The sequence below is a fragment of the Penicillium nucicola genome, assembly GCF_028828085.1.
Source record: "Penicillium nucicola strain IBT 29836 chromosome Unknown utg000010l, whole genome shotgun sequence".
Taxonomy (NCBI): domain Eukaryota; kingdom Fungi; phylum Ascomycota; class Eurotiomycetes; order Eurotiales; family Aspergillaceae; genus Penicillium; species Penicillium nucicola.
In genome coordinates this window covers 2,606,718-2,623,097 of record NW_026643134.1, presented here as the reverse complement: position 1 = coordinate 2,623,097, position 16,380 = coordinate 2,606,718, and the positions used below count along the sequence as shown (strand labels likewise).

Genomic DNA, 16,380 nt, shown 5'->3' with positions numbered 1-16,380 from the left:
CGGGTATTCAAGGGTTGGACCGATATGACATCCCTTGCATGGGATGGCTTTCGACCACACTCAAAGAACCTTTTGCACACATCATATTGACCAGCGATAGCAGCATCAAAGCGTGCTAAGATTCGCGTCGGCAGTTTCGAATAAATAGACTTATATTGCCAATTGTTCAACCGAGCAAATCCGAAATACACCCAAGATAGATCCAAACCCTAACGTAGAGGCTCCGCAACCGAGAAGTCGCAGACGCGTCGCGTATCAAATCGCTAAATTCTTCACGTCGGAATCGCTCCATCCCATGGAAGGAAAGCCCTCGAGTCATTGGAATGAGCTAGTTCCGTGCTTTTGCACGCTCCTATCACACGGCCCTAACTCGGGGTCTTCTAGACCGGGCAGAGGGTATAATAAAAAGAGGGAGACTCGCACTGCTTCATCCATTCCTTTCCTTTAGCCCTTATTTCAAATCCAGTTGCGGGTAATATCAAGCCACCGGCTCCGACAGACAGTTGACCTGATACACTACGTAGGTGGCACCTCATGCATGGGCGTCGATATCGACGCTGATATAGAGTACAGCCCGTCAGATGGCTGTTATCACAAATGAGATATGCACGATCCCCTGCTAACAAAGACACAGATCACATAGCTGCCAGTATGAAGTTCACATCGATTATCACCCTTCTCTCTATCTCTTCATTGGTGGCTGCAGCCCCAATTATCGAGCATCGAAACCTTATTCCGGGACTTCCAAGACCGATGCAAGCTGTTGAAGCTCTGTATCCTGGCTCTGGTATCCCGAAGCTTGCAAACAAGCTTGAGAAGACTCTAAATATCTGTATGTATATGTTTCTGGAGGCTTTGCTGTACGGTATAATGTGCAGAGCTAATACGATCCGACAGAACCGAAATCAAAAGCTTTCGAATTACATTCTTTTCATTATTGTTTTTTTTTTCTATCAGGGAGATCTCCCCGCAGTGAGACTGCCGTTTTCAAGTGTTATGCTGTTCTCAAGATACCAAATATTATCCAACGAATAATTGCCACAAACATATACTCCGATTGGTAAACTGCAGATGTGCATGATATAATATGTAACATGAAGGCAAAGGAAAGAAACCTTCATAAGATGAAACTCACTAGAGCACCAAACCACCCAACCAATGTCTTAGTTATAGCAAAAAAAAAAAAAAAAGGTCTAGAACATCCCCTCCATATCCAGATCCAAGAACTCGGGATTCCCAACTGCCATATCAGCAGCATTAAGCACATCGTCAATAGCATCCAACCCAGCTCCACTGGAATCAAGCTCCATATCCTGCGCAACACCAATACCCCCATCCATGCCAGCAGCAGCAGCAGCCGCCGCCTTATCAAGCATCTGACTAATATTATCAGGATCATCCTCGCCCACCGTATTCCCAGCCACACCAACAGAAGAAGGCTCCAAATCCATCCGATCATGCCCCTCAACACCCAGATGCAAGTTGTGGATGATATTGCTCACATCGATATTGGAGACCTGCGACGGAGGAGCCATGAGCAGGTTTACCCGGCGCCAGAGACGTACGACGATCTCAGCGCGAAGCGGGTCCTTCTCGGAGAGTTTGGGGACGGTCTCGTGGGTGAGAGTCAGCGCGTCGCGGAGCGTAAGGATAGGACAGCGGGGTGGAGATTCCTTCATCGGATCGATGGGATGGTAGTTATTCTGATCGACGGCAAAGGATTCAGTCATGGGCGCACATATCAGTGTAGTGGCGATGTCCAGTGCGACGTGACCGCTGTTGCTGGTTTCGGATTGGTGTTTTACTTCGTCGATGATGGTGGCGAGTACGCGGGTTGCGCCTAGGATGCGGATTCCGGCTAGAATCTGTCGGTGCGTGTAGGGGGTTGGGGCGGCGCTTGCTGTTGGGTTTGCGCTCCAGACTGTGAGGCTTTGGAATGTTGTGCGGATGCTGCCTACTAGGCCGTTTGCTGTGTGGGAGGTCCAGGTGTCGAGTTCGGTGCGGTGGCTGCTTCCTATGCGGCGGAAGGAGAGGTAGGGCTCTAGGGCGTCCAGGATTGGTTTTATGTCTGTTCGTGATTGGTGGCGGGTGCGGACGTTTTTGAGTTGCTCTTCGAGTGGGCGGGCGGTTATATTCAGGACTGTTTGGTGGATTGCTTGGGCTTCGCCGGAGATCGAGTTCGGTTTCACCAGGGAGTGGAGGGTTTTGAGTGGGATTGTTGGGTCTTCGGATTCCCAGATGTGGTTGCCCAGCCAGGTCAAGGCGACTACCAGGGATGGGAGGAGGAAGGGTTCGAGCAGATCTGTTGTTGTTAGTTGATGTATGCGATCAGGGCGAGAGATTCTTACATTCGAAGCCGCCTTTCAGGGTATCGAAATCCAGTTTCCCGGACTCGCATGCCCCGAGACTTTGATCGAACAGTGTCGTGACAAGCATGTAGAATTCATGAGGACTGCAAGTAGACATGGTCTCTTCACTGATGCCTTCAGCAATGAAGAGAGCTCCTATCCATGTGCCAAGGTCCTTGTTCTGCTTTTCACCAAGTTCGTTCAGCTTCTGGGTAGATGCGCCCCTGTCCATAAGTTTCAACAAGAAGGAATCATTGCTGGAGATTCCCATGTCTGACGGGCTCAAGTCATATCGGTATTTGAAGGCTAAAACCAGCAGTAGGATACTGCCGAACTCATCATACACAGGCTGATTCTCGCCTTGATCCTCGTCCCAATTCCAAGAATCGAGGATAGAACAGAGAGGCTGCAAGACCTGCTTTACAGGTCTGAAAAGTAAGATGGCATCCAAGGTTTGTGGGCGACGTGAGAGCGAGTTGCAGATATTCTTCAATGTCATTGTCTCTTTCTGATGACACAGACTATACATGACCTTAGGAGCGTTAGCACAGGTGCCCTTTAATGAATAGTTGAAAATACATACCTCGATCACTGCACCAACAATAGCACCTGCATTACCCTCCATCGACTCAATCTCACCGATAAGCTGCTCAGCACGTTCATGATTGCTGTTGATTTGCGAAATGAGATCATCCTTCACGAAGGGACCACCCCCAGGCAAAGTCTGCATGGGGTTTTCTCCAAGAAGCTGCTCGATGCTCGATTCTTGGATGAGCTTGTGCGACGCACAGGCAAAGAGGAACTCCTGCCGGGCATCTGACAGAACACTGCTTCCTTGCATGGAGAACATCTGTGAGAAAGAAGGGAAAGCGTTGGGGTTGAGATGGCTCAGCGCTTGACTGATGCACATTTCCATGGAGATTGGCACTATTTGAGCCGCCGAGATGGCCGCGAAGAACACCGGCAGTTTGTTCACAAGGAATGATCGGAAGAGGAACATTGTTCGGCTGGATTCATTTCGGTATACGCCATTGGAAAGGACATCGAAGGCGGCTGTGACAATTTCTTCAATCAGGACTTCATTGTGGCCCTGCAAGTGGTCAGTAGATATCCAATTTCCACTTGGATATTCCCCAAGCTCACCTGATATCGGTTGGTAAGATAATTGGTAAAGATAGTATCATCAACCAAAGGCCGTCCAACAACCTATCCCAAGTCAGCCAAACCATAGTCGAACACAAAACCCAGAAACGAAAACACCAACCATCGAATTAATGTAAATATAGAGACCAGCTCTAGTATTAACAACCGGCCCATCCATAACTCCAGCCTCAAACTGCAGCGCCCTAACATTCATCCCGTCAATACCATTACCAGCGTGATCCAGCGCCTTCGCATTGCCACTGGAACCGCCCCCACTCCCCGCTGGCTCAGGATACAGCCCAAAACCTTTCTGCAACTCCTCAAGGCGATGCCTAAGCGGCAGCGAAACATCAACATAAAGCGGCAAGTAAGCCGCAAGCGCTGTCCCCAATTTCCCCTTCAACACGCGATCGTAAGCCGCAGAAAGAACCTCCAGACCCTTCGCCGTACCCGAAAGCGTAAATAGCAAAATTCCCAGGGACTCGAACAGCGAGACAGCATCGGGCTCGCCCATCAGCCCCTCGCTCTGGCCGTGCGTTGATGCGCCCACGGCCGCGACATCCCCGTCCTGGCCACGCGCGTGCCAGCCGACCAGCGCAAGGATCCAGTCAGCGGTCGCGGAGTAAATGTCGCCTGCCTCGGTTGTGCTTTTTGGCAAGGAGGCGCCTGTTGACATTGACACCATTATGTCTTGAATGACTTTAATATCTGTCATTAGAGTTGAGCGAGGGCCATTGCCGGCGCTCTGCGCAGACACGTCCGCTTCCGCGGTCTTTTCTTCTTGGTTGGAATTGGGACTTGGGTTGGCGTTGGACGCCTGGATAGATGAATGCCGAAGCAAGCCCTTTAGCACCTCGGAGACCTTGACAAGCCCGGCCCGACACAGTCCGTCAACATATAATGGCAGTAGGGGATCCCAGGCGATGTGCGCATCGGTGCGCGACTGGAGAAGGAGATCGAGAAGGGTGCTTTCTTTGATGATGGTGCGTGACAGCATTAATTTAGACAAGGTCGTGAACTCGTCTATATCTATTCGGTTTGATAGACATTGGTGGAGGAATGTCTGCCATTGTTCGGGCGGGGTTTGGGGGCTGTCTTGGTGCATTGCGCTTCTGGGGGAGTGGGTTTCGTCAATTTGTGCCTGTAGGTGGAGGGTCGTGTTATATTGGTGGCATGTTTGTTCTTTTATTGAGTTGTGGTTTGAATTGTTCTTCGGTTTTGGTCCGGGGATAGCTTGGGGAGCTAGTGTTGATTGCAGGTCACGTGGTGATAGCATTTCGAGATAAACACGTGACCCATGGATCTTGTGGCCTGAGGTGGCGGCGTTAAGGCGACGTCGGTGTTAAATAATAGTGCAAGGGATCCATTATTGGAGAACTTCCGCAATAAAAAAAGCAGACCCTAGAATTTTTACTCAGAAGTTATCATATGAGCATCGCTGGGTAAACCTGAAGCCTGGGAGGGTGGAACGATTACTGGAGAGAGATGTCTAGATTCCATCTTGTATACAAGGTTTACATTTACCCACTACAATGTTGAACAAATATTTGAAATGATCATTCAATTTCATTATCGTCGTGACGATCCCAACTGCAGACCCAAAAAAACGATTAAGCTCAAGTGGGGATATCAATCAATGCAACAGAAGGGGAAAAACCAGCGCCTCTATCCGGAACCCGCTCGAAAGGTAAAAGCTGAAGAAAAAAAGCTATAAACAAAGAAAATGCATCAAAGCCGCCTCTCATCTAGAGAGAACAGAAATCATCACATCAAGGTAATTAAACCAGGGCGACTGATTTACCACCAGTCACCGTGGTCCTTCATGGCCTCAGCGACCTTGGTGAAGCCAGCAATGTTGGAACCAGCAACCAGGGAAGGAAGGACACCCTCGGCGGGGGTGACGTACTCCTTGGCGGTAGCGAGACCGTTGTTGAAGCAGTCCTCCATGATGTTCTTGAGACGGGAGTCGACCTCCTCGCGGGTCCAGTTGACACGGGCGGAGTTCTGGGCCATCTCGAGACCGGAGACGGCGACACCACCGGCGTTGGCGGCCTTACCGGGGGCGTACCAGATGGCAGCGGCGCCGGGGTTGGCGTCACGGTGAGCCTCGAAGACATCGATGGCCTCCTGGGTGGAACCCATGTTGGAGCCCTCGGCGATGAACTTGCAGCCGGCGGCGATCAGAGCCTTGGCCTCGTCGCCGGAGACCTCGTTCTGGGTGGCGGAGGGGAGGGCAACGTCGATACGGCCGGCGATGTTGGTCCAGGGACGGGCACCGGGGATGTACTTGAACTTGGAGGAGAAGGCGGAGGTGGAGGCGAGCTCGGAGATCTGCTTGCGCTCGACCTTGATGGCGGCGATGGTGTTGATCTCCTCGGCGGTGAAGGAGCCCTCCTCGCCGATGAGGACAAGGGCACCCTGGGAGTCGGAGAGGGAGACGACGGAACCGCCGAGCTCAATGACCTTCAGGGCGGCGTACTGGGCGACGTTGCCGGATCCAGAGATGGCGACGCGCTTGCCGGCGAAGGACTCCTTGCCGCCAGTGGCGTGCTTGATCATGTGCTCGGTGTAGTAAACGACACCGTAGCCAGTGGCCTCGGGGCGGATGAGAGAACCACCCCAGCTGCCACCCTTACCGGTGAGGACACCCTCCCACTGGTTGCGGATCTTCTTGTACTGGCCGAACATGAAGCCGACCTCACGACCAGTGACACCGATGTCACCGGCGGGAACGTCAGTGTCGGCACCGATGTGCTTGCAGAGCTCGGTCATGAAGGAGACACAGAAGCGGCGGATCTCGTTGTCGGACTTGCCCTTGGGGTCGAAGTCGGAACCACCCTTACCACCACCCATGTTCAGGCCGGTCAGGGCATTCTTGAAGATCTGCTCGAAGCCGAGGAACTTCAGGATGGACAGGTTCACCGAAGGGTGGAACCGGAGGCCACCCTTGTAGGGACCAAGGGCGGAGTTGAACTGGACACGGAAACCGCGGTTGATTTGGACCTATTAAAGTTAGATGAGGATCATAGACTCGTCAGTTGTTTTTCAATGGGTGGTCTTACCTGACCCTTGTCATCCTCCCAGACAACACGGAACTGGACGATACGCTCGGGAACAGAGACAACCTGGAGGGCCTTGCGGTACTCGGGCTTCTTCTGGAAGAGAGTGGAGTTCTCAAGAGTGGAGGCAAGCTCTGTCGGGATGGTTAGCTGAGTCACGCCGAATTATGGAGCCAGAACCCGAAGTTGCCGATGGCAAAGCAATGAGCCGATGGAGGGGCAAACAGTAGAGATTGAGAGGGGCAAAGAGGAGGGAGGGGTTTGGAGGGGTAGAGGGGTGATTTCTCTCTCTCTGTCGCAAAAAAAAAAAGACAGCTAGTGTGCACACATACCCTTGTAGGCCTGCTCGAACTCGGGCTCAGCGGGAAGGTTCGACATCATTGCAATTGGAATAATTGACTCTTTTATAAAAATTAAGGCAGATGAGATATTATAGAGTCGAGGGAGTCCCAAAACAGAGTGAGTGAAGAAACAGAAGAGAAGAAGGAGGAGTCTACAATTATATACCGGATGGGAGGTGGAGAAAGGGCTACCGGAGTCGGACGATAGATTCCGGACACGGGGAAATAGGAACGGGAGATGGAACAGTTCAGTTCAAGGACAGTGAGGAGGAGAGTGGTACGGGTGAACAGTATAGGCAATCCAATGGATGAGCCCAGAGGTCCGATGGTCGGGGCAACAATTATCTTATGCTTTAAGGTCACAGAATTGGCCTTATCTTTGGGGCGAATCCACATCCCTGCGAATAAGTTAATTCTTATTACTCGACCGCCATTACTACTCTATTTCCCCGTCCAATCAGAGCGATATCTGGCTTCCTATTTCTTCCTTGCCTCAATTTGCCTCTTCCGTATTTACTTCGTAGCTTCGGTCGACTCCGCCCTGGGCAGAGGAGGAGATTTTTGACATGGGCAGAACCTGCAGAAACTGGCCCTGGAATGCCGGAAATCCGTTCCTAATGAAAAAAAAAGTAATAATGCAGCCATCATCGTTCAGACTCAATGTATGATGCGTCGAGGACAGATCGCCCCCAATGTCCCAGTAACATCCCCGCCACCAACTGCCCACTTCGGTAGTGTGGCGCGGCAGTCACGTGTGAGTCCGCAAACGGAGTGGACCAGAGCTTATCTGATCGACCTTTTTTCTGTGCAAACAGTTTTGACTCACACTTTTAATAGATCTATATCCCACTGGCCAATGCTTTATCTCCTATATGACCACATAATCCAATCCCTACCCCATATGCTCACCCCGGGTCAACGGGGCATAAACAATGAGGGGTAACTCAAATTCGATCGGTACTCTCTTCCAGCCTACATGCAAGTTACGTTGGACAGCATACAGTACACATGCGACCAAGATCCAAGGACTGCGCAAGGCGCGTTGTCTCTGCGGTGCCTGCACCCAAGTCCCGAATCCAAGGTAAGCTCCCCTGGGCACAGACGGGGGATGCTTGGGTCAGGCACACTAGGGCCCGCCCGCATTTGACCCCGAGAGGGGGGAGGCCGATGCTCGGCCTGAAGCAACCCTTGTCAGAATATAGCCTATTGTATATGTACGGTAGTACTGTATCTTCGTGGCGCTTGGATGATTCCTTATCGTACGACTGGAAGAAGCAAATCCAGTGCACAAGCCTGTAAACTAAGTTAATTGGCGGCTGCCGCGTCCAAACCACTTGTTTACAGTAGGATTCACTTCTCTTAGTATTCGTACACACAGCCCCCGTATACAAGGTTTGGATCATCCAATGCACCGCACATCCCGCCTTGCCACTGTGCATCCTGCCTGCATACCTGTACAGTACACCAGTCAAGTAATTGATCGCCCGGCACCTGCAGTCGTTCAACCAATCCGGGGAACGCCCACTCCTGTGCTCCGGCAAACGGACTCAAAAATGGGGGGGCCATGCCCCACCGCTGGTGTTTGCCTTTTTCCAGTCCGGAGTACTGTACAGTACTGTGTAGTGTAGTGTGCTCACCGGGCAGGCCATATGGGGAGGTGGCCCTTTTCACACGGACCAACCTCCGTCTTGTTCTCTTATTCGTTTTGCCGGAGGTGCGTCGTGGTATTCGGTGTGCTTGCATCTTTGCATTTGGGATGGATGAACTTGTGGCACGTGTGGAACAGAGGTCGTGCGTGTCCTCCGACGAGGGGGCACAGATGGAATTTTCCTTGTCGATCTGGAAGCTTGTTTGGTTTCTAGGGCTTTAGGGTTGTCAGTTCCGAGCCCCGGTCTTTCTCTCCCCCACGAGGGACTGCATATGCATTGTTGCGTAGATTGTGGGTTGTGGATTTGGGTTTGAATTTGAATTTGCACTACCAGTAGTTGCAGCTGGAATGTACATATGCAATGTTAAATGGACTTGGTCTTCAACTTTTTGATGCAGTCTATCCTTGAGATGATAATTTTGAGGGTTATTGTAAGGCATATTTGAACATAAAGACTAATCTGGGAACATGATGAGGCATGTAGTTATTTTTGCATAATGAACAAGCTTTTTCTAGCGCCGTCGTCATTGGCTTTGTCTTTGATGCCATTCTCGAAATCGTAATCTCTGCACCAAGTGCCGTCTACTTTGAGGTCGGATCTATCTCCACACCAAGTCATCTGAGAGAGAACTATCCCTCACACCAGGTAGCCTAGTATGACCGAGCATACTGCCCAGCAGACCATACTCAACGAGAGAATGAAACAAAAACAGTAAAACAACCCAAAGCACAAGAGAAACACCCGGGTTCCAAGCCCACAACCAAGTCGACCAAAACCAGCGAAAATAGCGACAGTTCAAGTACATCCCAAGAGTAATCAATCAGACCAAATACCACTCCAAAAGAAAGTCCTACAAAATAATCCTATAAACGCATCCAAGCCAGCCCATCACGTCCCCAGACCCAAAACCACAACAGCCGTATTATACCACCCACAAAGACACCAAAGCACCCACCGATCTACCATATCCACCTAGATCTGAGCACCGCAGGACAGTACGTATCCCCCCTACCCAAAGATCCAGATCCAGATCCAGATTCAGATCTAGATCTCAAATCGAAGATCCACCCCAAACTTACCAAGAGCCGCAACCCCACACAGACCCCAGACAGCCTAACCCTGGAACATGTACCCTGCACACAGCAACTCCAAAACCAGCCACACCGGACATTCACAACAATCTCAGACAATTAGTCATTGCTACTTGAGTTGCTGCGCTAGATAATCTCATAGTACACCATACCCCAACGCCAAGCCGGGAAGTTCGAGGCGGGTGGATAGGCCAAACCCGATGTTATCGGCGGACTCCGTTGCAGGCGGCTTCCGCAATCTGGGAAGATGGAGGGTGGATGCTTGTTTCCCTATCTTTTATACCCCGCGTTGCGGTATCATTGTTGTGTCATTGTTGGTTTGTTTTACTTGAGATCTTCGGGTTCGGGGCTTGATTAGTTAGGGTTGGGCTGGGCAGGAGGGGGAGGGGGTTGGGGTCTGATCGGTTTGAGGTTCCGGGTTAGATAATTCTGGTATATAACCCAGGGGAGAGGGGATGAAGAGGATGTAACATGGGCTATTTGCCATTTGGGGGTCTCCTTCTGGGTTGGGTTTTATGGTTGCCCGATAAGGTAGGTGGTCACGTTTTGAGTGCTGGACCTGGGATTTGTGGCTAAGATTGGGATGGAGTGTTCCTATTCATATTTGAATGGCTCAGCTCATGCTCCCGAGTCATTATATAGCTGAACAGGGATGTTCTTGAGCTCGACAGTCTGGCTTCTCGTGTCGTTACACTCGAAACACATGTTTTCCACCACCTTGATTGTATGATCAGGTGAGTGAACTGCATCAAATGCGAAGTTCTGAGCTGAAGACCCAGTTTAGTGACACGATAGCTTTCACTAGTTCCACGACAAAACCAACTATTGTGCGAGCTCAACGTGGCATTCTAGCGTCAGTGAGACACGACAGATAGCGGTCAAAACAAACCCACAAAAATTATGCACTTTGCATATTCGTATTGTGGTCGCAAGATGTCGATGCTCAGATCCAGCCGTAACGTAGCAAGCTTTTCTCCAAACCCGGTGGTGGGGTCTCATCTGAAGATCCAAGTGCAGTCCCGCGCTTTCAATAAGCGACTTTGCATCCAGCAGTGGAACAACATACCGCCAACAGCATTTGACCAACCGCGACCGGTTAAATCAGTTTGGTTCAGAGACCGGTGTGCAATTGATCGTCAGACTGGCTCCTTGGGCAGCAGCGCAGAGACCTCTCATGCACATTGTTCGCTCACCTCCTGTTCAACGCGACCAAGTCCCCCCCCCGTGGATTGGAGAGTTCGTTTTGTGGCTATGGTGTCTGCCAAGTATCGACGCGTCCACAGGTTGGATAGATTGCATCTGTGCAGCGTGATCTCGATGGACTGGGAGCGAATGATCCGGCTACTGGATGGTGCTAGTTGCCACTCTGATTTAACGAAGGGACTGAATTCCGATTCCGTGTGCGACAGCGAAATGGGTTGGTGCGCTCGGTGTTAGCAGATCGACGCTGGGCTGCTCGCTTGTGTCTGCGGTAGACCCGGGACATTGGCACCGAGGCCTCCCCCCCCTGAATTGTACATGCTGAGCTCGAGTCGGCGTCGCATCGCAGTGTGTCCGTCATTTACCAGGACCTCGGTATAGCACCCTTTCCTACAGGGAGACCTCAGCTGAAGTCGCAATCGCATTGTCTCAGGAGGGGCACGATCCTGTTGACCACGTCAATCGGGCTGGCTGATTTGATTGCAGCTGCATATGCACAGCAGCAACATGTCATATCTGGAGAAAGCGCCGACATCTGTCATATTACCAGAGTGGATCTGGGCAACTCCGCCAGTGGCAAACGGACATGGCGGAGAAGGATTGGATGTCTCGACCTTGGGGAAGCGATCAATGGGCAGATCACTATGCAGACCATGTGAAGAATAGCAAAGTACGAAATTGCAACTTAAACCTGGCTAGCGTCACTATTACGTGCAGCCAAGAATCCCCAGAAAAGGAGAGCCGAGTGCAAGCTGGAGTGTTCTCCATTTTACCTCCCTAAGATCAGCTCTGTCATTTCTGATCTGGGAATTGGCGCGATCGGAAGCTAGTCCCCGCTATAGGGGGCTCTAGCTGGCCCCTGCGTTGACTGGGATGGGACATGGGACACGGATGAACCTGGGCTAGGACTTGGACTAGGACCTGGGCTGGAGAGGCTTGGTCTTCTTGTTCGCCCCTGAGAGCTGAAGCACAAATCGGCTTATTGACAGCCGAAGTGGGTTTCGGAGGTTCTCGGTCTGCTGCACGCGATATTGACGACCCGGTTCTGGGGAGTATACAGCTCACTTTTGGCTGTCACTGGATACGCCACTCCGATCTATTATGCAATTGTGAGGACACTGCAGGACACATGGTTCATTCTTCTTCTGTTTTTCATTCGTGGTCTTTGTCGTTACCCCAGCATGGACTTCTTTGATTCCAATCATGACTAGGCGCCTTGCTCCCAGACCGGGTTAGATTGCATCTTCCCCCCCTTTTTTTTTGGGCAGAGGCCTACATTAAATAGTAAATACATAAAAATAAGGAGAAGAATGGGAGATTAGAATCGACGCCATCTCGATAGAGGTAACCAATCAGCGGGAGCAAACACGATCTGTATAAATAAAGGAATAATCCAACGGGCCTTTTACCTAGATCGAATGCGACTCCACCATTGACCCGTGGACAAGCAGATCTCAGGATTGGCCTGACCGGATAGACCCGTCGTGATGGATCCGATTTTTGGGAAGAAAAAGACTTATACTCTTTCTTTCTTTGCCTCTTGAATGTTCCAGAATCCTGACCTTCTTCCTTCTCACCTTCTCACCTTACCTTCTTCTATTCTTCCTATCTCCCTTCTCGGGAATTCAAAATGTACGTTCTTTTAGTACTGCATTGAATTTGGAATCCTTTCTCCCTTCTTCTCCCCCCCCAAATGGTCCCCTAATGTCCAAGCAACCTCGACGGACTATTAGGGACCTGTTCCGTTCTACCCCTATCCCATCTCGCCTCTTTCGTCGTAGGGATTATTCTTCCAAGTAACTTCCCTTCTCCACTACCCCTCGTGTTCACAGACCTCATTACAAGAGCAGCTTGGGGCACCACATTCGACCCCACTGGATTCCCCGAAAAGAGAAAAAGCGGCGCAACCCCCCCGAGGACGAAAAAAAAAAAGAAGAATACAGCTAAAACAAACCATTCAGACACATAGATCCTCCTATGAACTCCCATCAATTCGATCCGGCCACCATGATCGGTCTGGCCGGTGCCTCCCCAAGAACGGACGACAACTTCGATATCTTTGAATGGTACCCCGGCTATCAAAGCTGCCAACGATATTTCCTAGACCACGCCCAACACAGTGTCCCCGTCCAGGCTCTCTCGGCATTCTTGAACATTCGACTTCCCTTCCAGCGCCAACCAAATCCCGTCTTCAACTCGACCTCGCCATCCTCGTCTTCCTCCGCCACCCACATCCCCCCAGCCGGCTCACAACCCCCCGGTCCGCCCTCCGTCTCTCTGATCCCATATATCCGCCGTCTAGTCGCCACCGGAATGGACTTCCCCGGCGTGTTGCACGGCTTCTTCGGCGACGACTGGGGCAGCGGCGTGGGCCCATTGCACGAGCAAGAACGGCGCAATTACCTCTTCGCCGCAAAGAGCGGTGGATGGGCTTCCGTGAAGAAGGACTACGATATCCCGCCTCTGGAGACCATTCCCTTTTTGCGCCCTTTGCAGGGTTCCTCCGATGCCGAGATCGAAGCCGCCGAACGCTCCTGGAGTGAATGGCTCGCCATGGAAGATTGGATGGTTGGTCCCCGGGCGCCTGATATCCTCCACGACTCATCCTCGCAAAATTCACGGCCGCGCAGTGCACGCGGCTGACCCATTGTCTTTCGATTCTTTTCTTTCTCCTCCCGTTCTCTTCATTTTCTTGTCTCTGTTTCTCTGTTGAATCTGACTGTCCTCACATCGGCTCGGCGACTTGGCGTCCTCTGTGCCCCATTTGGTCTTTTTCATGTCTAGCGATTCTGTTGTTCATTGTTCAGCGGCTTTTCTTCTATCCAGCCTTATTCGGAGATCCTGGGATTGCAATATGCAATGTGCAATATGCCATTTGCCCTTTATCCTCTTTTTCGTCTTCTACGTGGGATATACTAGATCTGGATGTATGCATTATACCTATACCTCAGTCTCTCCAAATCACATCCAAGCCATATCTCACTCTCAGACCGCGCAGCCTCTATTCCGGTACCATCGGATACGACAATTCCGAACCCAGACCAGTCCCGTCTATTGATCATTGCCGACGCCTCCACAGAGAACCAAAAGACCCCTCCTTCTCCAAAGGGCCCCCTCCCAAAAAAAAAAACAGCTATTGCCTGCCCATCCACCAGGGATAGCAATTATTGAAACAGTTCAATACGGGAATAGCGGCAAATCCGCACAAGCGCACGTCATCCCGGCCGAGTGGAAGCCCAAGCCCTAAGGAGAAGGCTGTGGAGATGGCTATGGAGAAAGCCTATGGAGAAGCAGGGAAAACTTACTCAATGACCCCCAACAAAAAGCCCCTAGAAAAGGAAAAGAAAAAAAAAAGAAAAAGAAAAAAAAAGCCGACCATCAACGTCCGTACCAATATTTGCTCCGTGCCGTTATTTGTCTTGCCCTCTTTTCCTCCCCACTGGTTTGCGCTATACCGCTGTGGACACCCCAGATCCAATCCGAGATTCGTCCGTAGCTGGCCATCCCGTGGACTGTAGGCTCCGGGTGGATCATGGGCGCTTTTGCTAGCCGCTGACTTGAGGTCCGTTCTTGGGGCTACCGTGGTGTCTGGCAGGGGAATCGCGATGCGAAGCGATATAGTTGCTGTTATGGGGGTGTGGTTCAGATCCAGATCCAGATTCAGGTTCAGGTTCGGTTCAGGTTCAGGTACGATCTGGGGCATCGGCATTTACGGTAAGGCTAATATTGACACTACGGTACCATGTTGGAGCGGGACCCCTTGTGACTTTTAGTTTCGGTTTTGGTTTTAGTCTTAGTTTCAGACCCCGTAGAAGCCCGTCTTTTCTGGTGTTGATTTGGGTTGGGTTGCATATTATAAGTTAGTATGAATCGGGGTCGGAGGTCGACTTATTGAGGGAAGTGTCCACCCTAGGGCTACCACTTGCATGATGTGACGCTTTCATATTCAATTTATTGCTTGATAGATTCGATCAATTTCGACTTATTTGGTATTCGACTTTCCAGTATAGCAAAAATCATAATTCCCCCGGGATCTCACCCGATAGCAAGCAAGGAACAAGAAACCTAACCCCCACGCCCCTCTGAAAAACCAGGGGGGAAACACCGTACAGTAAACCCATTCCTCCAAAATGCCCGTCGATCTAGTCTACAGATGGATCACGAAAAAAAGAACCAATCAGGTCGACGCTACGCGGCTCCGACTAAGGTTTGCCTCAAAAGTCCGAAATCTGTAGATTCATATGCCGGCACATCGTGGCGTAGCTGAAAAACCCAGAGTCTATCAGCCTAGCGCGGCATTAGTGCCGTACCAAGTGCATTCCTTTCTTTTCTTTTTGCTTTTTGCTTTTTTTTTCCTTTTTCCTTTTTCTGCTCGTTTCGATCTTAGTCGATTTCCCCCTGCGGAGGCCCTGGATTCCTGCGACCGTGACTGGTCAGGACGGGCGTCTATCAGAAAAATTCTCCGAGATCACCCTTTTTCGAAGCCTCGAACTTGTTGTAGCGGAGAAGTAAGTTGTAATTCTTCCGAGTGGCTTTGGGGGCGTTGACTGTACTCCGTACTGTAAATGTACATACTGTCCGACCCCCTTTTTTTGTTGTCCCTTTTCCTCAACTCTCAGTCCCTGAGTCCTTCCCGTGCAGATCGAACTCTCCCTGAAACGGCATGAACCAAGTTTCGGTGGCATGTCAATGCCCGTGGACTGTAAATCAGTGGACTCCGTTTAAAGGCAAACCTCCGTGCGAGTGTCCTATCATGTCCTGTCGAAAGGATCTTACTGTACATGTACGGTGTTTCGTCATATAACCGTGTCGAAGGATGTTACTGCACTGGTTCGATATGCAGTCTGCAAGCCCGACGCCAAATATTGGGTTGCTGCAGAATGATCGAATCCAAGCCAAATAAGGAAATAGTACACGTAGAGTATCTTGTACTGTACAGTATCCAGGTCCTGCTTGCATCATCAATCTCAACTCCTAGGCTGATACTATCCTGATCCTGATATCGATACCAATATTGACACTTGAAAGTGCATGTCCCGGTCAAAGCGAACGGGAAGTTTGGTCCGGAAAAGAAATCGTGGCCCTAAGGTGGGTATAAAACGAAGTCTGGTACAGTACTCTGATGCACTCTGGTACAGTCGAGTGGATTGTCCTGAAATCGTGGGTTGAACGGTCCGGACTGACGGCGCTTCGGGGAAGATCTATGACCCAGCCGGGATTTCGGTCCGCGCTTAAAAGGGTGAAGAATTGGATCTGCGACTATTTGAATCTGAAACTGGTCTGAACTTGGATCGGTGGGGGTGTGCGTGAACTTGTGAAGTATTACTCCGTAGATTATTTCATGCAGTCTTTGTGCTTGAACGAGGGCTCCGCTCTTTTTTCCTGCTTTTGTGCATGGTTTGGGCCCGGTCTTGGGGGGTTTAGGCTGATCGTGTAGATCATTGGAAGTTGGCGGTGTGGAAGAGAATGTCATGTTAGAATTGCAAAGGGATGTATCAGGACGCTTCGACCAAAAGAGACGCGTTAAACTTCAACTCAGAGTGAAATCT

At 50.8% G+C, this 16,380-nt stretch overlaps 3 protein-coding genes across 3 annotated transcripts; 1 reads left to right on the top strand and 2 right to left on the bottom strand.

Annotated features, from left to right (window-relative positions):
- Window positions 1-1,193: 1,193 nt before the first annotated feature.
- Window positions 1,194-4,488, bottom strand: nut1 (putative RNA polymerase II mediator complex subunit Nut1; the record flags this gene model as incomplete). The annotated part of the gene is made up of 5 exons (XM_057131911.1): window positions 1,194-2,302; window positions 2,349-2,880; window positions 2,932-3,438; window positions 3,492-3,554; window positions 3,613-4,488. The coding sequence occupies 5 exons, from the start codon at window positions 4,486-4,488 to the stop codon at window positions 1,194-1,196; spliced, it is 3,087 nt and encodes a 1,028-aa protein (XP_056979899.1).
- An 800-nt stretch (window positions 4,489-5,288) lies between these two features.
- N7511_009533 (glutamate dehydrogenase) lies at window positions 5,289-6,931 on the bottom strand (the record flags this gene model as incomplete). Its single annotated transcript, XM_057131910.1, has 3 exons — window positions 5,289-6,494; window positions 6,554-6,684; window positions 6,883-6,931. The coding sequence occupies 3 exons, from the start codon at window positions 6,929-6,931 to the stop codon at window positions 5,289-5,291; spliced, it is 1,386 nt and encodes a 461-aa protein (XP_056979898.1).
- A 5,877-nt stretch (window positions 6,932-12,808) lies between these two features.
- N7511_009532 (uncharacterized protein) lies at window positions 12,809-13,474 on the top strand (the record flags this gene model as incomplete). Its single annotated transcript, XM_057131909.1, has 1 exon — window positions 12,809-13,474. One exon carries the CDS (start codon window positions 12,809-12,811, stop codon window positions 13,472-13,474), a length of 666 nt encoding a protein of 221 aa, XP_056979897.1.
- Window positions 13,475-16,380: the final 2,906 nt, after the last annotated feature.